Source organism: Somniosus microcephalus, chromosome 10, assembly GCF_052327205.1.
Source record: "Somniosus microcephalus isolate GS21.2 chromosome 10, FLI_Smic_1.0, whole genome shotgun sequence".
Lineage (NCBI taxonomy): Eukaryota > Metazoa > Chordata > Chondrichthyes > Squaliformes > Somniosidae > Somniosus > Somniosus microcephalus.
The window spans coordinates 10,401,791-10,423,836 of NC_140996.1; the positions used below are offsets into that span (position 1 = coordinate 10,401,791).

The 22,046-nt window shown below is 48.0% G+C and overlaps 1 protein-coding gene across 8 annotated transcripts in view; it reads left to right on the forward strand.

Moving 5' to 3' along the window:
* LOC147111436 (dedicator of cytokinesis protein 9-like) overlaps positions 1-19,531 on the forward strand; it is a 499,826-nt gene extending 480,295 nt beyond the window's left edge. For 7 of the 8 annotated variants that reach the window (XM_085998427.1, XM_085998428.1, XM_085998429.1 and 4 more), the window contains exons 50-53: positions 2,447-2,637; positions 7,248-7,348; positions 7,479-7,617; positions 18,003-19,531. In XM_085998427.1, coding sequence (XP_085854553.1) covers positions 2,447-2,637; positions 7,248-7,348; positions 7,479-7,617; positions 18,003-18,131 — 560 coding nt within the window. In that variant the 3' untranslated portion in view covers positions 18,132-19,531. Of the gene's footprint in view, positions 1-2,446; positions 2,638-7,247; positions 7,349-7,478; positions 7,618-17,760; positions 17,778-18,002 lie in introns of all 8 variants that reach the window. The other variant, XM_085998430.1, reaches the window with a different exon arrangement.
* The last annotated feature ends 2,515 nt before the right edge of the window (positions 19,532-22,046 follow it).

A 22,046-nucleotide genomic window follows, 5' to 3' on the forward strand; every position in this document is an offset into this window, starting at 1 on the left:
TGTTTCTCTCTTGCTGATTGTAGATAACCTGTTGATGGGACCAATTTCGCAGTGTGGAGGCCACTGCAGGAACAGACCTGTCTGTATCAGTTAACAATTCACAGAACGTTTTGTTCAAGGTCACTCTCGGGCCTGAATGAAGCATCGTAAAATGCAAATGCCTTCGTGTCTCAATCGCACCGGGAGCAGCTCAGTACCTGACTGGCGAAACTGTCCACAGTCAAAGTAAAGTTCAGCCCAGTAACTCTTGCATTCTTCAGCCTTTTTTTTCCCTGATCTTTCTCGTGTCTTCAGCACGAAAGGGCCACTCCCTATCAGGCAGCCTCACTCCGTACGAACTGAAGTGTGACTTTGTGTGTACAATAGTGTGGTGCTGCCCCGGGGCCCGGACAGAAATCCTTGCTCCTATATTTAACGTGGCGGGTGGCGTTAAGCCCTGTCGCGATGCGCGGCGCCTCGGCTGGGTTCAGCCTCTTGCTTCTGGTGCTCTCGTGTAGATTCGTCAGAAGGTCACGAGCTGGATGGGAGCTACTGTCTAAACTGCTGCCCTGGTGGGTGTTACTGTCTTACTGTCAGAAAGTGGGCAGCTGCATAGCTTACAAGAATACTGCCTGCCCTGAGCCAGCAGCACAAAAGTACCATGCGTGTTTTGTTTATAACTCTGCCACAGTTCAGGCTTGCACTTCTGAGAAATAAAATAAAGAAATTCTCTTATTTCGTGGCGTCAGGATCTTGAAAGTGTTTGTGAATCTGCAAACTTTCCTCCCCAACACCAGTTAACACCATCTGGGTATCCTGTCTACAATAACTAAGAACATAAGAATCAGGAGCAGGAGTCGGCCATTCGGCCCCTCGAGCCTGCTCCGCCATTTAATAAGATCATGGCTGATCATCGACCTCAACTCCACTTTCCCGTCCGATCCCTATATCCCTTGATTCCCCTAGAGTCCAAAAATCTATCAATCTCTGTCTTGAATATACTCAATGACTGAGCCCCCACAGCCCTCTGGGGTAGAGAATTCCAAAGATTCACAACCCTCTGAGTGAAAAAATTCCTCCTCATCTCGGTCCTAAAAGGCTGACGCCTTATTCTGAGACTGTGGCCCTTAGTTCCAGACACTCCAGCCAGGGGAAACAGCCTCTCAGCATCTACCCTGTCAATCCCCCTCAGAATCTCATGTTGAACTTTGTGGTGTGATGGACATAGCTCAGATTTAGCACCACCACATTTTCACAGCAGACTCCTAAGTAAGATGGAGTAACACACTTATTATCATTATAAAATAGATAGTTGGAATCCAACTGACAGTGGGCAGCGCGCCAACTGCGAGTATAATATAAATATATACTTTGTAGCTAGGTCTATCTCTGTAACCTCCTTCAGACCCACAACCATCCGAGATCTCTGCGCTCCTCTGATTCTGCCCTCTTGTCCATCCCTGATTTTCATCGCTGCATCATTGGCGGCCGTGCCTTCAGCTGCCTAGGCCCTACGCTCTGGAATTCCCTCCCTAAACCTCTTTGCCTCTCCACCTCTCTCTCCTCCTTTAAGATGCTCCTTAAAACCTTCCCTCTTTGACCAAGCTCTCGGTCACCTGTCCTAATATCTCATTGTGCGGCTCGACCTCAAATTTTGGGACGTTTTACCACATTAAAGGCACGATATACATGAAAGTAGTTGTTGTCTTAAGGTAACCGCTGACCAGAGAAGAACTGCATTGCACAGGAACTAGCCTTTGAAGCCTACACCTGGGAGACTCCTTTCATCCACGAGTTAGCGTGAAATAATAACCTGTCGTTTCCAAATGCATTCAGATTGCAGTGCTTTAGAACATAAGAATTAGGAGCAGGAGTCGGCCATTCAGCCCCTCGAGCCTGCTCCATCATTCAGTAAGATCACGGCTAATCTGGTCTTAGCCTCAACTCCACTTTCCCGCCCGCTCCCTGACATGAATCAGTCATTCATGAAAGAAAGACTTATGAAATAATACTGAGCGGCCTACGGGTGGCGCTGTCCAGGGAGAGTATAAATACTCGGGCACGGGCCCAGCTTGCGCAGGACATTCTTAACAGGAACTAGTGAAGGACACAACTAGACCTCCATGTTGTAAAACAGTTGATTAAAGCTTTGTTTAACGCTTAGACCAAGTGCCTAGTAGTTTTTCTTGCGTCACCCCCCATAACCCTCGACTCCCCGGTAGCTCAAATATCTGTCAATCTCCGCCTTGAATATATTCACTGACTCCGCCTCCACAGCTCTCTGGGGAGGAGAATTCCAGAGATTCACGACCCTCTGAGAGAAGAAATTCCTCCTCATCTCCGCCTTAAATGGGCGACCCCTTATCCTGAGACTGTGCCCCCTTTAGATCAGTGATTTTGTGACGAACTTGTAACATCTATCTTTGGTGGAATGTTTCTGATTAAAATTATGTTGCATCTTCCTTAGCTATTCACTGCTTTCCCTATGTGAAGAAGCGTATTCCTGTCATGTACCAACAGCATGTCGATCTGAACCCGATTGAGGTTGCAATCGATGAAATGAGCAATAAAGTCACAGAACTCCAAATATTGTGTTCGTCTTCTGACGTTGATATGATCAAGTTACAGCTGAAACTCCAGGGCAGTGTCATTGTACAGGTGATTATTTTTTAAATTATATATTTATATATAAACTAGGGTAGAGTTTCCGCATTGGGTAACATCGGAAAACTGCGCCCAAAATGCGCTTGAAATTGTGCTGGTTAGGTTACTGAACCATTTAATAGTTTCATGGGTGGACACAGGTCAGTTTCTTAGTAAATTAAGTATTGCTTTGATATGTAAAAGCTGTTTAAAATGAGCCGACTTCTCCCCGTGCGCCTCAGACAATGAGCGCGATTTGAAGAGCTTTCCCGAACCGGCGGAATCTCGCGTTGTCGACCTGGAGGGCGGGGCCGGTTTTGTGGCGGAGCCTGATTCGGCGCGAATAGAATCTCGAACCAGCGTTAACGATCAGGGAAAACACGAGCATGAGTGGTTTTGGGCATAACTCACCTAGGTTTAAAATTCCCCGGTCTTTAGCGTCGGTTCTGCCCATTTTGCGCTGATCAAGCGAGCGGGAACTCAACCCCAATGTATTCACTGCAAGGTTTTTCAGGTTAGATGTGAAATTTGGTGTTTGTTGGCTAGCCTGGGCTCCAAGCCTTTCAATCATTCATTGTAAAAAAAAACAGAGAATAAAGCACTAGGGAGAAATGCAATGAGAGGGGGTCGGAGAGAAGAGCAGTACAACAGACGATAGACCGAGATCAGGTACAGAAATAGTAAAGGGTCAGAGCGGAGCGATGAGAGTTGGACAGCAGCACAGGGAATGTTGTAGATTTTTTGAGTAACTGGCCTTGTAAGATGAGAAAAGTAACTTGTTTGTTATCAATAATAAGATCATGATACCTCGATTACATGCTTAGAACTGAAGTGACAATTTTAAAAATATAGTTCGAACAGCAATGAACCATTACTGGAATAAATACACATAGTTTATAAAAGATGAGTGACACAAATGCGGTTTTTTATATATATATAATAATACTAGCTGGAGTGCCCGGCGGTGCCGAGGGTTTTTTGAGGGCATGTTGTTGGAAGAGAGAGAGAGAGAGACTGGGGGGAGAAGAGAGAGACTGGGGGTGAGAGAGCGACTGGGGGGAAGGGGGGGAGAGAGCAACTGGGGGAAAAGAGAGAGAGAGAGACTGGGGGAAGAGAGAGAGAGATCGACTGGGGGAAGAGAGAGAGAGATCGACTGGGGGGGAAGAGAGAGAGAGAGACTGGGGGGAAGAGAGAGAGAGAGAGACTGGGGGGGAGAGAGAGAGAGGGAAAGAGAGAGGGGGGGGGGAGAGAGAGAGAGACTGGGGGAGAAGAGAGAGATGGGGGGGGAAGAGAGAGAGAGAGACTGCTGGATTTAGTTCGGGATTAGCCTGGAGAGAGAGGGGGGGAAGGAGAGCCTCAGGCCTGGCCCAATGAACCCCTGCGAAGGAAGAAGGCGAGCTCTCCCACCCCCTCACTCTTTCCCTCCCTCACCCTCTCTCTCTCCCTCCCCCTATCTCTCCCTCCCTCCCCTCTCCTCTCCCTCTGTGCCCCTCTCCTCCCCCTCTCCTCTCTTCCCCCTTCCCCTCCTCCCTCCCCCCCTCTTCCCCCTACCCCCTCTTCCCCCCTCCCCCTCCTCCCTCTTCCCTCTTCCCCCCTCCCTCTTCCCCCCTCCCCCTACTCCCTCTTCCCCCCTCCCTGTTCCCTCTTCCCCCCCCTCCCTGTTCCCTCTTCCCCCCCCTCCCTCTTCCCCCTCCTACCTGTTCCCCCTCTCCCCTCCCCGAGCCCTCATCCCCCGCTCCAATCCCTCTTTCCGCCCTGGGGCCCGGGCCTCGGCACCTGGATGAACGCGTTCCCCTGGACGCTTTTGGTGGCCTCGGCCATCACCCCGATGCCATTGGCCGAGGTGAAGACGGTGGCGTGGTCGCGGAAATGAACGGCCTTCAGGTTCGACAGGTTCCAGGCACGCCGGGAATCCGCTGAACTCGAGGCCCAGGCTTCCCGCGCTGCTAGGCCGCGGCTCCGCGCATCCACTACAATAAAGAGAGATTCCTAAATATTAAAGTTCAGGTTTTTAAGCACCCCATAGCTAAGAAGAGAACTGCACAAAAGAACCTAATGGGGTACACACAGAAAGTGGGGAAAATAAACACACAGAAAGTGGGAAAAATAAATCAATAGTTAGAAATCAAGATGGCGGCCACTCACCTCAGCTCAGAAGGATTAGGCCCGCCCACACACGCAATGAAACGCCCCCCGTGACGCACCGATTGGTCAACCATCAGGTTAATCCCCTGTACAATTGGTCAACCATCACGTCACTCAACGCTAATGAGCGGAATGTTACCGTTTTTTGAACCTTTTTTGTATACTGTCCGAACAATTTTTATCCGACCAAAAAGTAAATACGCCTATTAGACTCCCCTAATGATAAGGTTTCTTTTGATATAACATGTGTGTAGGTATGCTCTATAACTTTTGATTGTATAGCCGGACAGACAGACAGACAAACTTTTATATATATAGACTAGCTGGAGTGCCCGGCGGTGCCGAGGCTTTTTCGAGGGCATGTTGTTGTTGGAAGAGAGAGAGAGAGAGCGACTGGGGGGGAAGAGAGAGAGAGAGCGACGGGGGGGGAAGAGAGAGAGAGAGCGACTGGGGGGGAAGAGAGAGAGAGAGCGACTGGGGGGGAAGAGAGAGAGAGCGACTGGGGGGGAAGAGAGAGAGAGAGCGACTGGGGGGGAAGAGAGAGAGAGAGCGACTGGGCGGAAGAGAGAGAACGACTGGGGGGGAAGAGAGAGAGCGACTGGGGGGAAGAGGGAGAGCGACTGGGGGGGAAGAGGGAGAGCGACTGGGGGGGGAAGAGAGAGCGGGACTGGGGGGGGGAAGAGAGCGACTGGGGGGGAAGAGAGAGCGGGACTGGGGGGGGGAAGAGAGCGACTGGGGGGGAAGAGAGAGAGCGACGGGGGAAGAGAGAGAGCGACTGGGGGGGAGAGAGAGAGCGCGACTGGGGGGGAAGAGAGAGAGCAACTGGGGGGAAGAGAGAGAGCGACTGGGGGGAAGAGAGAGAGCGACTGACTGGGGGGAAGAGAGAGAGCGACTGGGGGGAAGAGAGAGAGCGACTGGCGGGAAGAGAGAGAGAGAGCGACTGGCGGGAAGAGAGAGAGAGAGCGACTGGGGGGAAGAGAGAGAGCGACTGGGGGGAAGAGAGAGAGCGACTGGGGGCAAGAGGGGGAAGGGGAGGAGGGTGGGGGGGGAGGGGAAAGGGGGGAAGGGAGGAGGGGGGAAGGGGAGGAGGGGGGGAGTGGGGGGGGGGAGGAAGGGGAGAGGGAGAAGGGGAGTCCCCGAGCCCCGCCCCCCGATGTCCCGCCCCCCGATGTCCCGCCCCCCCGATCTCCCGGTGTCGCGAGCCCCGATGTCCCGAGCCCCGCCCCCCGCCCTCCCGAGCACCGGCCTCCCGCTCTCTGGAGCCCCCGCCCTCCCGAGCTGGCTTCAAGACCGCCGATTGCGGCTGTGAGAGACGGCCGGCGGGCCCGGTTGCCGGGGTAACCCTTCCCGCTCTCCAAGCCCCGCCTGAGATCCGCACTCCCGAGAGCTCTGCCCCCCCCCCCGCCCGAGCTGAGCGGGGAACAGAGAGAGACGCCGCGTCTCAGCTGCTCCTGCTGCGCGCGCACCCTTTACTAAGATGGCGGCACTCGGCTGAGGCCCACCCCTCTAGCCTTCACAAAGATGGCGGCAATCGGGGGCCGCTTGTTGACTGGGGCCGGGAGGTGCCTAGCTCGGGCGTGGGTGCGGAGGAGAGGCCGAGGCTTCGAGGCCTACCTGGAAAAACGGGGAAAGGTAGGAAAATTAATGAGATTAGATAAAAGATTTAGAAAGTAATTAACTTTTTTTAAAAACAATATGTGTTTTAAAAGCAACGTTTTTTTTAAAGACGCAGAAAGCGGGAAAAAGAAAGGAAAAGTTTGGAATCAAGATGGCGGCGACTCACCTCGGTTCAGAACGATAAGGCCCGCCCACACACGCACCGATTGGTCGACCGTCAGGTCACCAAAGCGTAGGATTGGTCAATCGTCCCGTCACTCGACTGTAGGAGGGCCCGCCCGCACGCGCCAGGAACCCGGCGTACGATTGGTCGACCTCGAGGTCACTCTATCGCTAATGAGCGGATAATGAGATGCTAATGAGCGGAATTTTGAACGTTTTTTGGATACCGCGGGCGCGATTTTTGTCCGGCCGAAACCTAAATACGCTTACGACCGTTTTGGAACGGCAAGCTTTCTTTTGACGTAACGCACGCGTAGGTACGCTCTATAACTTTCGAGCGCATAGCTGGACAGACGCACACCCGAGCTATGTATATAATTAGAGATATATTGGAGAGATATGTATATAATTGTCAAGATATGTATATATTTAGAGAGAGATGGATATATATTTAGAGAGAGATGGGTATATATAGAGAGATATATTAGAGATATGGATATATTTAGAGAGATATGTATATAAGGAGATATATTAGATATCTATATATCTCTATCTTGAGAGGTAATTATAAATGGTATACATGGATGATGAGAAATCTGTATCCATCTGTGAAATTTATCTTGTGAAACTGGCCCACTTTGTGTTGCAGTAATTGCTGTCAGACGGTAACGAGCACAATGCTTGTTTGCTTGTTCCGTTAGGTAAATGCTGGGCCATTGGCGTACGCACGGGCGTTCCTCGAGGAAGCCAATGTGAAAAAGTATCCCGACAACAAAGTGAAACAACTGAAGGAAGTCTTCAGGTAAGGCCGGAATTTCGGAGCCGTTACGATGGAAGTGGACGAGACGTCATTTTAGGTTTCACAGCACAAAAAATGTCGGGGACCTGCTGCCGGTCGGTGTGTGTCAATGGGTTGCTTTCTGTGTTCACAGGCAGTTTGTTGAGGCTTGTGGGCAAGCCTTGATCGTAAATGAACGTTTGATCAAGGAAGATCAGGTAGAATACCAAGAGGAAATGAAGGCAAACTACAGAGAAATGGTTCGCGAGCTGTCCGACATCATGCGTGAGCAGGTGAGTTTAGGTTCTAAACCATGTTTGAAACAGCTACAGGATCATTGAATAGTACAGCACAGAAGGAGGCCATTCGGCCCATCGAGTCTGCGGTGGCTTTTTCGAAGAGCAATCCAGTTAGTCCCACAGCAGCCCCCCCATGGCTCCTCCCCCGCACCCCCCACCCCTCCTCCACACGGCCCCCCACATACACCCCATCCCCCACACCCACCCTCCTCCGCAACCCCCCTCCACCGCAGCCCCCCCCGCACCCCACCCTCCCCCACACCCACCCTCCCCCACGGCCCATCCCCCTCCCCCACGGCCCCTCCCACACCCCCCCCCACACCCCACCCTCCTCTGCACCCACGCTCCCCCGCACCCACGCTCCCCCGCACCCCACCCTCCCGCAACGCCCCTCTCCCGCACACACCCCCCCCCCACACCCACCCTCCCCCACGGCCCCTCCCACGCACCACCCCTCCCTCCCACAACCCCCTCCCCCGCTCCCCCACCGCCCCTCCCACACCCCTCCTCTCCCCCATGGCTTCTCCCCCACACACACTCTCCCCCTCGGCCCCTCCCCCACATCCCCCATCCCCTACAGCCCCTCCCCTCCCCTACAGCCCCTCCCCCTCAGCTCCTCCCCCACACACCCCCTCCCCCACATCTCCTTCCCCAAATCCCTGCAATCTTTTCCTCCTTCAAGTATTTATCCAATTCCCATTCGAAAGCTACTATTGAACCTGTTAGGAGTTACAAATATGAATTCACTTCTGATTGTCTTACTGCAATTATATAGGGCCCTGGTGAGACCACACCGGGAGTATTGTGTACAGTTTTGGTCTCCTTACCTAAGGAAGGATATACTTGCCATAGAGGGAGTGCAATGAAGGTTCACCAGACTGGTTCCTGGGATGGGGGGATTGTTCTATGAGGAGGGATTAAGTAGACTAGGCCTATATTTCCTAGAGTTTAGAAGAATGAGAGGTGATCTCATTCAAACCTATAAAATTCTTAGAGGACTTGACAGGGTAGATGCAGGGAGGATGTTTCCCCTGGCTGGAGAGTCTAGAACCAGGGGTTACAGTCTCAGAATAAGGGGTCGGCCATTTAGGACTGAGATGAGAAATTTCTTCACTCAGAGGGTGGTGAATCTTTGGAATTCTCTACCCCAGAGGGCTGTGGAGGCTCAGTCATTGGGTATATTCAAGACAGAGATCGATAGATGTTTGAATATTAAGGGAATCAAGGGATATGGGGATAATGCAGGAAAGTGGAGTTGAGGTCGATGATCAGCCATGATCTCATTGAATGGCGGAGCAGGCTCGAAGGGCCAAATGGCCGACTCCTGCTCCTATTTCTTATGTTCTTCTTGCAGTGTATGACGAGAACGGAGTAGGTATTTACATTCTGAGTGGAAAGGGAATATTGTTTCCACAACATCAACTATCCAAATGGAGTTCTATGATATGTATTTTACAAAAAAATTCAAGATTAAGCAGACCATATTCCAAATTGATTTTGTTGTGGTTGATTTTGTTCTGCAAATTGCCCTTAGGCAGCCCAACGTCCCCAACCCAATTCCAAATGAAATGGGCAGTCCCTCTGTAGCAATAACTCCTGATGGCTCATTTGGGAATATAATTTAATGAAAATATTTGAGGGGGTCGGTGGGAGTATTGACATCGAGTAAAACATGTCCAATGACGACCTTTTGTATTCCTAGTGGGAATATCTTTTTTTGCACAGCATATTTACTTGTTTCAAAAAAGAAAGTCTTGCATTTCTATAGCGCCTTTCACGACCACCAGACGTCTCAAAGCACTTTACAGCCAATGAAGTACTTTTTGGAGTGTAGTCACTGTTGTAATGTGGGAAACGCGGCAGCCAATTTATGCACAGCAAGCTCCCACAAAGAGCATTGTGATGATGACCAGATAATCTGTTTTTGTTATGTCGATTGAGGGATATATATTGGCCAGGACACCGGGGAGAACTCCCCCTGCTCTTCTTCGAAATAGTGCCGTGGGATTTTTTTACGTCCACCTGAGAGAGCAGATGGGGCCTCGGTTTAAAGTCTCATCTGACAGACGGCACCTCCGACAGTTCAGCACTCCCTCAGCACTGCGCTGGAGTGTCAGCCTAGCTTTATGTGCGCATAAAGTCCTGGAGTGGGACTTGAGCCCACAACCTTCTGACTCAGGCGAGTGTGTGACCCACTGAGCCACAGCTGACACCAAAGCTAGTTGTTTTAAATTCTAAATTAGAATGACTAAGGATTAAGTTCTTGATTGTAAGAAGACGCGAAGGTACATTGTTGGGCTGGGTCATAAAATAGGAATACATCCATGTACACAAGCCCATCAAGGCTGAAAGTAAGATTTCCTCATCCCGCATTCATTCAGCTTCCACCTGCAGGTAGAATGTGCCTCATCCTGTGAACCATACGGCGCAGAAGGAGGCCATTCAGCCCATCGTGCCTGTGCCGGCTCTTTGGAAAAGCTCTCCAATCAGTCCCGCTCCCCCCACAGCCAATGATCTCTAATATTTCTTTTGAGGTACGCGGCCTATTCAAATTTCCGCCCGTGCGCAGTTTTTCCCATAGTGAAGCTGACAAGCGGCCTGCGCGAGACGTCCATACAGCCACTCAGCTTAACAGGAACGTTACCCGCAGGGTGTCCCCGCACCTTTTTCCTTTGGTTTTAAAAGTAAACAGTTGGGGATTTTGAGAGCAGTTGCCGGACGTACCTGTCGTTCTTAGGAACTCGTTTTCCGACAAAGAAATCCCTCTGTCTTCCAACCAGCCAGGTTTGGAGATTGTCCATGCAAATTCAGGCAAAGTGCGTTATACCGGATTAGTATTTCCATGTGTCCTAATCCAAGACCATGATCTGTCTTGGTCCTTACTGTATGCAGGTAGATTTTTCTCTCGCATTAGTGTGTTTCAGCAGCACCTTCTCATTTTATTCGGGGTTCAGATTCCCCTGCCTTGTGCTCTTTGCTTTTGAGAACAAGTGGACATTCCTGGGGACAGCGGCCACAGGACAAACTGGGACCCAGAATAAGCCTGGGTCAGTGTGCTTTGCAAATTAGTTGCTACCTGGCAAGATGCCTCATAATTCTAGTGCACAAAGGAAATAAAAAACTATTTGATTTTAACACTGAGGTAAGTAGCTTCAAACACACAGGCCCTGAATTTGCGTAACACCTGGAAGTTGCGATCTGACGAGGTCGCCTTGACGGATCCACCGAACCAAAAGTAAAATAGCTTTCGCTGGCGCAGAGCTGGGTTATTTGCCCAACAACTGCCCACAAAACTCTTACGGCTGGTAGAAGCAGGCGCAGGGCCTGTTTTCATCAGCGTAAGGGTTAATATAAATTAAGCATTTAAAAATAAAAAATAATACACACATACTTTGGGCTGGATTTTACCAGCCCTTTGGAGGCGGGACTGCTGAGAAAAAAACAAAAAAAACCACCTCCAACCAATCTTTCCTGGGAGTCGGGTCCCCGATTTGCGAAGGGACCCGACTCCTAGCGGCGGGAAGAGGATTATAGCCACTTAACTGCCCACCAGGGTAAGCGAGGTGTGCTGTGGGTCTGTTGTTATGTTGGTGGTTGGATGACAGCTGCAGAAGTGGTGTGAAGGATGCAATGGGACACTGGTTAGTATCAGAGGTAAGGATATGTTGTGCAAGTCATTTTTAATGTGGTTAGATATTTCTGCAGGTCACAAGCTGTGAAGTGTTTGCGTAGCCTCATCTCATCGGGAGAAGTGACAGATGGCTTCTGCAATCTCAGCTGCAGCTGCTATCTGTTTTATCCTAAAGCGAGAGTAATTGGAGAGCCTGGGTGCAAGGGCTCACCTTTGGACAGTGATTGTCAGTGTTTGATAGCTCCTCAATGCTGTCAAACACTGTCAAATCATCTGTCAAACAAGTGTGGTGCATATGCCTTTAAGAAAACCGGCAGATGAAGCGCCAACAACTGACCTCATCTGACACCGGCTTTCCCTTAATTGGCCGGCAAGCTATGCAGGGCGGGCTTAACGAGGCCAATCAGGGCAAAATAGCATCTGTGCGTCAGACGTCGCTGGGGGCAGGACTAGAACCCGGAAGGCAGCAGTCCCGCCCCCATCGTGTCTCGGTGAGTAAAATCCAGCCCTTTAAATTAGCTTATGCAAATATTGACCCGAATTAAGATGTTTAAAATTATATTTCAAAAATTTAATTTTTTATCGTGTTTGGAGTAATGAAGGGACTAATGAATAAAATTGAAATTCAGAACATTTATAATTATTAGAATTGTGTAAATTGTTTCATTGTTTGCGGATTCCATTGCATGTCGTTAGAGGATTCTGTTCGGGAAATGACTGCAATAGAATCCTCCCGTGCGATTGGGGGACCAGGCCCATGTGATCGCAGGGACGCTCCCGAACCACCCGCGTCCCTGGGATCCGTGGGCCTTTATGCAGGCGTGCGCCTGGAGGGCCCGAGACTGCAGCCCGGAGGCAAGTTCGGAAAATATTTTGCGGGTCGGAGGTGAACTCCAGAGGCATGCCTCCGACCCGCAATTTCTAGGCCATGACGTTTAACAAATTATTTTTTTGCTTGTTTGACTGAAATGCTGTCCCAGGTTTCCAGATTTGAACATCTCGAGTTGTAGTTTCAGTGAAAGAAGAAAGTAGTTTCCCGGTGCGCTCACTCTCCGATTGATTATGAATAATTGCTGTGGGAAAACTCCTAAAAATGGTACCTTTACTGCACCTTTCTCGAGCACGAGTGATCTTCAAACAAGCTAGCCAACCCAACTCTTATCATAGAAACATAGAAGATAGGAGCAGGAGTAGGCCATTCGGCCCTTCGAGCCTGCTCCGCCATTCAACAAGATCATGGCTGATCATCCAAACCCTAGCACCCGGTCCCTACACCGACAGCCATCCCACCCAAGCCCTATCCCCGTAACCCCACGTATTTAATCCCCCCTAACACTAAGGGCCAATTTTTATCATGGCCAATCAACCTAACCCGCACATCTTTGGACTGTGGGAGGAAACCGGAGCACCCGGAGAAAACCCACGCAAACACGGGGAGAATGTGCAAACTCCACCTGTCCCGGTTCATTGAGCGACCGTCCAATGTTTTTCCTGTACCGTGACATTGCCCTTTTTTAGTCTCAGTTGCTTCAGTCCTTTATACCAGAGATTGCCGTGTTCCATTTTGCCAAATGATCATTTAGAAGTAAAAGCAGAAAATGCTGCCAATACCCAGTCGGTCTGGCAGCTTCTGCAGAGAGAAAGAACTCATTTGGAAGTCTTTGTGGAGATTTAAAACTGACCCTGAAAAGAGAGAAAACGTGAATTCAAACGAGTTTAAAAGACGAATAATGGTAGGGAAAGTAACTTCTCTTTTTCCCGATCTGCCAAAATAGTTTTTCTCAAATGTTTATACTGTCTTGCTACCTGCGAGGACAAGTTCTGCATTGTTAATGGGAAACCGGCCTGCTGGACACCTGCCATATTGACCTGCCCTGTCCGATAAAATACTCTTTCACTCTTGTGTGTGGCAGCTCCACCTGTGAGCGTCTCATTGGAGTAGATTTTCAGCTTGCCAGCCCGGCGCTGTGTATCGGCACTCCTGGCCGGCCTCCCACATTCCACCCTCCCTAAACTTGAGCTCATCCAAAACTCGGCTGCCCCGTGTCCTAACTCGCACCGAGTCCCGTTCACCCATCACCCCCCTGCGCTCGCTGACCGACATTGACTCCCGGTTAAGCAACGCCTCGATTTTAAAATTCTCATTCTTGTTTTGAAATTCCTCCATGGCCTCATCCCTCTCCCTATCTCTGTAATCTCCTCCAGCCCTACAATCGTCCGAGATCTCTGCGCTCCTCTAATTCTGCCCTCTTGCGCATCCTCCATTTCCATCGCTCCACCATTGGCGGCCGTGCCTTCAGCTGTCTGGGCCCTAAGCTCTGGAATTCCCTCCCTAAACCTCTCCGCCTCTCTCTTCCTTTAAGACGCTCCTTAAAACCTAACCTCTTTGACCTGTCTTGATATCTCCTGATGTGGCTCGGTGTCAAATTTTGTTTTATAACGCTCCTGTGAAGCGCCTTGGGACGTTTTACTACGTTAAAGGCGCTATATAAATGTAGGTGGTTGTTCTAGAATCCGCCCGATTTCCATTCGAATCAATAGACCTAAAAACCGGGCATTTTCTCTATCGAGCAGCCTCAGTTGTGCTGCTGGGTGGTGAGTTGAAACTCTACCCCATTAGGTTGGGTAGGGAAAGATGTCAGTGCTGGCCCTGAATGGTGACCTCTGCACTCCTTTGAAAGTAATGACTTGAGAGTTGAGTACAGACTGGTACTGAACTGTTAACTGTGCTGGAGGGAAGGTTTGGCAGACTAGAGAAAATGTCACTCTCGCTGCTCCACATGATGAGAACCTCTGGCTCGGACCCAGTCTTGTAGATTACCAGCAAGCATGTCCTGTGGCTCTGAAAATCTGGAATTTCCCCTCTCAACTGGGAGGTATAAACAAATTTCCCAACAACATTGATGAGGACAGCACATTATTTTTGAAACATTTCTCCATCACCTCTTTTTGAGTCCTGTGTTAGATTTACATAGAATTCCACACAGCAGAAAGAGGCCATTCAGCCCAACTGGTCCGTGCCGGTGTTTATGCTCCACACGAGCCTCCTCCCACCCCTCTTCATCTCACCCCATCAGCCGTATCCTTCTATATCTTTCTCCCTCATGTGTTTATCTAGCCTCCCGTTAAATGTCTCTCTGCTATTCGCCTCAACCACTCCCTGTGGTAGCGAGTTCCACATTCTCACCACTCTCTGGGTAAAGAAGTTTCTCCTGAATTCCCTGTTGGATTTATTAGTGACTATCTTATATTGATGGCCCCTAATTTTGGATTCCTTCACAAGAACATCATCTCTACGTCTACCCTAAAGAACCCTTTCATAATTTTAAGACCTCGATCAGGTCACCCCTCAGCCTTCTCTTTTCTAGACAGAAGAGCCCCAGCCTGTTCAATCTTTCCTGATAGTTATAACCTCTCAGTTGTAAATCTATATGTGTGTGTGTGTATATAATGTAGCAAATTGCCACATTCAACCAGTCCACGCCCTCGCACCACTGGTCTGGACCCGGCACCTTCCCATGGCCAGAAAGGCCAAGTCTACTGAAACCGTTCACATACATTTTCTAATAACTAGCAATGACAGAAGCCAATGGCCTATCTACACTCTCCATCCGAGATGGGGATTGTATTTGGCGGTTGAATATCTAGAATGGAGAAAGAGAGAAACTTTAGACACAAAAAAAAAGAAAATCTTCAATTTTTTTTACACATTGATGCCAATCATCCCATCAAAGTGCAGTAAGTGATGTAATAAAACTCACTACGCACTTGGTTTGAGTATAAAGCAAGGCTTTAATCAACTTGTTTCAGAACATAGAGGTCTAGTTGTACTTCACTAGTTCCTGTCTTACAAAATGTCCCTGAGCAAGCTGGGCCCACGCCCGAGTATTTATACTCCTTGGACGGCGCCACTAGCTGGCCGTCCAGCGTTATTTCACGAGTAGTTTCTTGATGAATGATGAGATTTATAACAGTAAGTAACTCCTTTTGTGTGTGTTTTTCCCAATTCTTTTAGTTTTGTACTTAGGTGTCTTTGGCAGGCAAAATTTTGATATTCACTATATGGTCAAAAATTTACTTTTTAAAACGTAATAATGTTTAGTTATGATTTTCTCTTGTAATGAACTTTAAGAGAAGAACATTTTGTATTGTACCATTTCTGGTATTGTACCTTTAGGGAAGGAAATCTGCCATCCTTACCCGGTCTGGCCTATATGTGACTCCAGACCCACAGCAATGTGATTGACCAATATTGGGAAGACTGAAGCCATTGTTTTCGGTCTCCGCCACAAACTCCGTTCCCGAGCCACTGACTCCGCCCCTCTCCCTGGCAACTGTCTGAGGCTGAACCACACTGTTCGCAACCTTGGTGTCATATTTGACCTGGAAATGAGCTTCTGACCACATATCCGCAGCATAACTAAGACTGCCTACTTCCATCTCCGTAACGTCGCCCGTCTCCGCCCCTTGCCTCAGCTCATCCGCTGCTGAAACCCTCATCCATGCCTTTTTTACCTCTAGACTTGACTATTCCAACGCACTCCTGGCTGGCCTCCCACATTCCACCCTACGTAAACTTGAGGTCATCCAAAACTCAGCAGCCCGTGTCCTAACTCGCACCAAGTCCTGTTCGCCCATCACCTCTGTGCTCGCTGACCTACATTGACTCCCGATTGAGCAATGCCTCGATTTCAAAATTCTCATCCTTGTTTTCAAATCCCTCCATGGTCTCGCCCCTTCCTATCTCTGTAATCTCCTCCAGCCCCACAACCCCCGAGATATCTGTGCTCCTCTAATTCTGCCCTCTTAAGCATCCCTGATTATAATCGCTCAACCTTTGGTGGCCGTGCCTTCTGTTGCCTCGGCCCTAAGCTCTGGAAATCCCTGCCTAAACCTCTCTACCTCTCCTCTTTTAAGACGCTCCTTAAAACCTACCTCTTTGACCAAGCTTTTGGTCACCTGCCCTAAATTCTCCCTATATGGCTCGGTGTCAAATTTGTTTGTCTTATAATACTCCTGTGAAGCGCCTTGAGATGTTTTACTACGTTAAAGGCGCTATATAAGTTGTTGCTGTTGTTGACTCTTAACTGCTCTCTGAAATGGTCTCGCGAGACACTCAGTCATATTCAAGGTGGCGACTCACCACCACCTTTTCGAGGGCAATTAGGAATGGGCAATAAATGCTGGCCTTGCCAGCGACGCCCACATCCCGTGAACGAATAAAAAGTACCATTTTGAAATAATAGTGCTCTGTGTATCTATCTAGCAATTTAAGGGGGCCAAATTAAGAGTGGCCTAAAACATGCAGGTACATTGTATTAAGTAGATTCCTTTAGATCAGATGTATTAATTCTTAATTCTACGTTAACGTAACTGCAACCAATCTTTCCAATTTCATTAGAGGTTTGTGGGGCAGACTTCATTTTTCTGAACCTTCGCTCAAGTTTTTGATGCTACCCATTGCCAAGTGTGATGTGATCATGGCTGTCCTAGTTGGACATTTCAATGCAAAAGCAAAACACTGCGGATGCTGGAAATCTGAAATAACAATGCTGGAAATACTCAGCCAGTCAGGCAGCATCTGCAGAGAGAGAAGTGGAGTTAACGTTTCGGGTCGATGACCTTTCGTCAGAACTGGAAAAAGTTAGAGATGTAACAGGTTTTAAGCAAGTGCAGAGGCAGGGAAAGGGGGGAGGGGAGGAAAGAACAAAAGGGAAGGTCCGTGACCGGGTGGAAGGCAGGAGTGATTAAATGACAACAGGGATGATAGCACGAGGCAAATGGGACAAGTAAAGAAACAAAAGATGGGTCTAGAGGAGGTGTAAATGGGAATGGCAGAATCATCAACAGCTGCCATCTGAATAAATGTGGGCAGAGGTTATGATCTGAAATTGTTGAATTCGATATCGAGTCCGCAAGGCTGTAAAGTGCCTAATCGAAAGATGAGGTGCTGTTCACAGAATCACAGAAACCCCACAGTGCAGATAGAGGCCATTTCGGCCCATCGAGCCTGCACCGACACATATCCCACCCGATCCCTGTAACCCCTACACCAACACATATCCCACCCTATCCACGTAACCCCACGTTTTTAATCCCCCTAACACTAAGGGTCAATTTATCATAGCCAATCAACCTAACCCTCACATCTTTGGACTGTGGGAGGAAACCGGAGCACCCGGAGGAAACCCACGCAAACACGGGGAGAATGTGCAAACTCCACACAGACAGTCGCCCGAGGCCAGATTCGAACCCGGGTCCCTGGCGCTGTGAGGCAACAGTGCTAACCACTATGCCACCGTGCTGTTCCTCGAGCTTACGCTGAGCTTCGTTGGAACAGTGTAGGAAGCAATCGGTTATATAGGAATTTAGCCGTTTGAAACGCAAATTGTAGAATTACCTGTATCTCAAGAATATAAAATTGCAGAGTGAGGCGGCATGTGCAAATGAAAACTAACCAGTGTATTTTCTCATTTTCTTTTTCTCTGAATGCTTCCCTCACGTAGTGTGAGCAGATTGGATGGTAATATTACTGTTGTAAAATCTGGAAAGTGCATGACGTCAGTGTGTGTGTGCGCAGCATACTGGGAGTTAACTTGAACCGCAATCTATAATTTTGAGTTGTGCTTTTAAGAAAAAGTTGTGCAAATGAAACAAGTTGCCTGTGGCTTACTAAAGCATTTGTGAAAATACCCTCCTACGGTTGTGGTTTTTTTTTGTTTTTTTAATGGTGTGTTTTCTTGTTAAGATTTCACCAGAGGATGACGGAATGAAGATCAATCTCCTGCCCAACTCATATCACATCTTCAATGCAATCAGTGGAACTCCAACTGGGACAGCCGTTCATGGCATCCCTAACTCCTCCTCCGTGGTTTAAAAGTTAACGGGTGGACGGTTTTCATCGACATACCAAATTTATTCCTGCATGTATTCACTCAGGACACTTTCAAGACTCTCAAAATGGGATGCGGGAAGAGTTCAAACTAAGTCATGACACTCGAGATGTGACGCTAGCTAGGTCATGGAGCCAAAGGAAATCACGTTTGCACATTTGAGCTCTGCTCCGGGGAATGCATTTTGAATTTTAAAGGTTCTCGGAGAAGCTTCGCTAGTCTGCATTTTACTGTACAGTTTTTAGAATTCAGTGGTGGAAATGGGTCCATTGCTTTGCTATAAAAACCTATCTTAAAGTATAGACTTTGTAAGTTTAATATATTGGAGAAAAAAAACAGGGAAATAATGTTAGCATCAATATTTTTGCTGTCTGTTTACACGTATCTATTACCTGTACATAATTGTTAAAAGATGACAAAATGAGGTGGCATAAGGATGGTATATTTCAGATAGGATATATGGAGCAGCCAAGTTTGAAATTGTAGTTTTCATTTAATTAAGGGTTGAGCGTAATAGATTCTGTACTGGGTCCATGGGTACCTGTTAATATGATGCAGGACAGCACTGCGCTGATGCATTCCCTCTGGATAAAATTCAAATGCAGTTGTCTTGCGTTTCATGTGAAAAGACTTAATGCATGTCGCTTCGTCATTTGCCCCCCAACCTGGACATGGCCCTGGTAATGACGGCGGTGTTCTGTCACCACCCCCCCAAGGATCCTGAATGTAAAAGGCATTTGTAATTATTCAAGTGTACAGTAGTTATCTGTGCTGAAGCAGTCTGGTCACCAAGTGCGTGTGGCTTTCTGTACACACTCGAGTTTGTAGTACAGTATTTTCATGTCATGTAATGTTGAATAATTTAGAAGTTTCACCGGAGACCAGCTTTCTGTCAGAGGGAAAGCTGGACCGGGGCAGCTTGTCTTCTCCCTCCTGCAACACATACAGTATATTTTACAAATGTGCTTTGTTAATACTCTTGTACATAATTGAGTGCAATATTCATCATTAAGCATTATCCCAGATGTATAGTCTTTGTTACATTTTGATTTATTAAATGTTACATAGCAAATCTCCTTTTTTGCCAAAGTGACAGGATATGATCAGCAATCATTTTTACTGTGTTTATTTTTTTTTTTGGCTTTAACTTGGCTTTTCCCATCGGATTTGTTTTTGAAGACAGTAAATGAAATTTTATATTTGGGGAAAGTCGAGGTTTTTAATTTTATTTAAACTGGAACTGTTGTCCTGCTGTATGTAAATTTAATTTTTTTTCTGTTGTACAACTGTAATAATAAGTTCAGCGTCTCTGCAGTTTCATTTTGTATATGTGTGACCTCAGGCCCTGTCCAATAAAAGTAGGTTTCAAACTTTTCTAACTTCAGTGTTTACAGTTTGGGTGTTTTCAGTTTCATTTCTTCATTGTTTCATTAACATTGAAAATGTTTTTGGAGGAATTCTGGCCTCCTGATGGCGAGGTTAATGCAGGGAATGGGATGTCCATGCTCCCGTGGACTGCATTAAGCATTTCTAGCATGGATCCAACAATGGGTGCTTAAAAAAAAATTGTTAACGGTGAGAGACTAGCGACTGCGGAGGAACAGAGAGATTTGGGTGTCCAAGTACACTAAAAGCTAGTGCACATGAACGGAAAGATTGACAAGGATGATACCAGACCTCAGAGGTTATACGCATCTGGTAAGACTGAACAAGCGGGGGCTCTTTTCTCTAGAAAAGAGAAGGCTGAGGGGTGAGCTGTTAAAGGTCTTGAAGAGTATGAAGGGATTTGATAGGGTAGATGTAGAGAAGATGTTTCCACTTGAGATGGAATCCAAAACTAGGGGCCGTAAATATAAGACAGTCACTAATAAATCCAATAGGGTCTGCAAGAGAAACTTCTTTACCCAGAGAGTGGTGAGAATGTGGAACTCGCGACCACAGGGAGTGGTTGAGCGAATAGCGTTGATGCATTTAGGGAAAAGCTAGACAAACACAGGAGGGAGAAAGGAATAGAAGGTTATGCCGACGGGGTGAGATGAAGAGGGCTGGGAGGAGGCTGGTGTGGAGCATAAACACCGGCACGGAGCAGTTGGGCCGAATGGCCTGTTTCCGTGCTGTAAATACTATGAACAAATACAAAGTAATCAAAAAAAGGCGAGTGGAATGTTGGTCCTTATCTCGAGGGGGTTGGAATTCAGCTATGAGGAAGGGATGCTTCAGTTGTACGGCCAGTGAATGATGGTGAGGAGGCTGGGTGTGCCATTGGATGCCATTTGCAGTTGGAAAGCCTGGAAGACCAGTTGATGTTGGGTTGTGCATAGAGACTGAGCAAGGTGGGTCATCAGGAGGGGATTGCAGATCAGCCATGCTCTAATTGAATGGCATAGCAGGCTCGAGGGGCTGAATGGCCTCCTCCTGTTTCTAGATCTGGGTCAAGCAGAGCGTAGAGGCTGAGCAGGTTGGGATTTCGCCACACTTGGGAGAGGAGCAAAAATAATTTCAAAGTGCTACAATCAACTTAAAAATAGAAGGATAAAAATAAATGAAGTCAATTTAAAAAAGGGGGGGGAAATTGGATAAATACTTGGAAGGGGAAAAATTCACAGGGCTGTGGGGAAAGAGCAGGGGGGAGTGGGACTAATTGGAGAGCTCTTTCAAAGAGCTGGCACAGGCACGATGGGCCGAATGGCCTCCTGCGTTGTATCATTCTATGATGTGCAGCGTAACAATTACATTTTTTTAAGTGGCTGCCTTGTGTGTTTTTCATCCGCACAGATACAAAGCTTTTAATAATATGGATTTTGATGTGTTCGTAGCACGATACAGTTTTCCTCAGTAACAAAGGAACTCCATGGCTGAAGGTTATTTTTTTCCCAAAGTATTACCTTTAACACCAGCCTTGTAACTGATGATGGTTTGATGTATTTGGACACCATGTGTACAACCTTTTTTTTTCAAACCCTGTCAAGCACTGTGCACCGTTCTGGTCTCCATATTACAGAAATGATCACAGCACCAGGGACCCGGGTTCAAATCTGGCCTCGGGCGACTGTCTGTGTGGAGTTTGCACATTCTCCCTGTGTCTGCGTGGGTTTCCTCCGGGTGCTCCGGTTTCCTCCCACAGTCCAAAGATGTGCAGGTTAGGTTGATTTGGCTATGATAAATTGACCCTTAGTGTTAGGGGATTAAATACGTGGGGTTACGGGGATAGGGTGGGATATGTGTCGGTGCAGGCTCGATGGGCCGAAATGGCCTCTATCTGCACTGTAGATTCTGTGATTCTGTGTGATATAGAAACACTGCAAAAGGTGCAAGAAAGATTGACAAGGATTATAACCAGAACTGAGAGGTTACAACCATCAGGAAAGGCTGAACAGGCGGGGGCTCTTTACTCTAGAAAAGAGAAGGCTGAGGGGTGACCTGATATTTTCCAGTAAAAGTAGATGTAGAGAAGATGTTTCCCAAACTAGGGGCTATGAATATAAGATAGTCACCAATAAATCCAATCAGGAATTCAGGAGAAACTTCTTTACCCAGAGAGTGGTGGGAATGTGGAACTCGCTACCACAGGGAGTGGTTGAGACGAATAGCAGAGATTCATTTAAGGGGAAGCTAGATAAACACATGAGGGAGAAAGGAATAGAAGGATATCCAAAGATGTGTGAGTTAGATTGATTGGCTATGATAAATTGACCCTTAGTGTTAGGGGGATTAAATACGTGGGGTTACAGGGATAGGGTGGGATATGTGTTGGTGTAGGGGTTACGGGGATCGGGTGGGATATGTGTCGGTGCAGGCTCGATGGGCCGAAATGGCCTCTATCTGCACTGTGGGGTTTCTGTGATTCTGTGACATGTTGATGGGATGAGATGAAGAGGGGTGGGAGGAGGCTGGTGTGG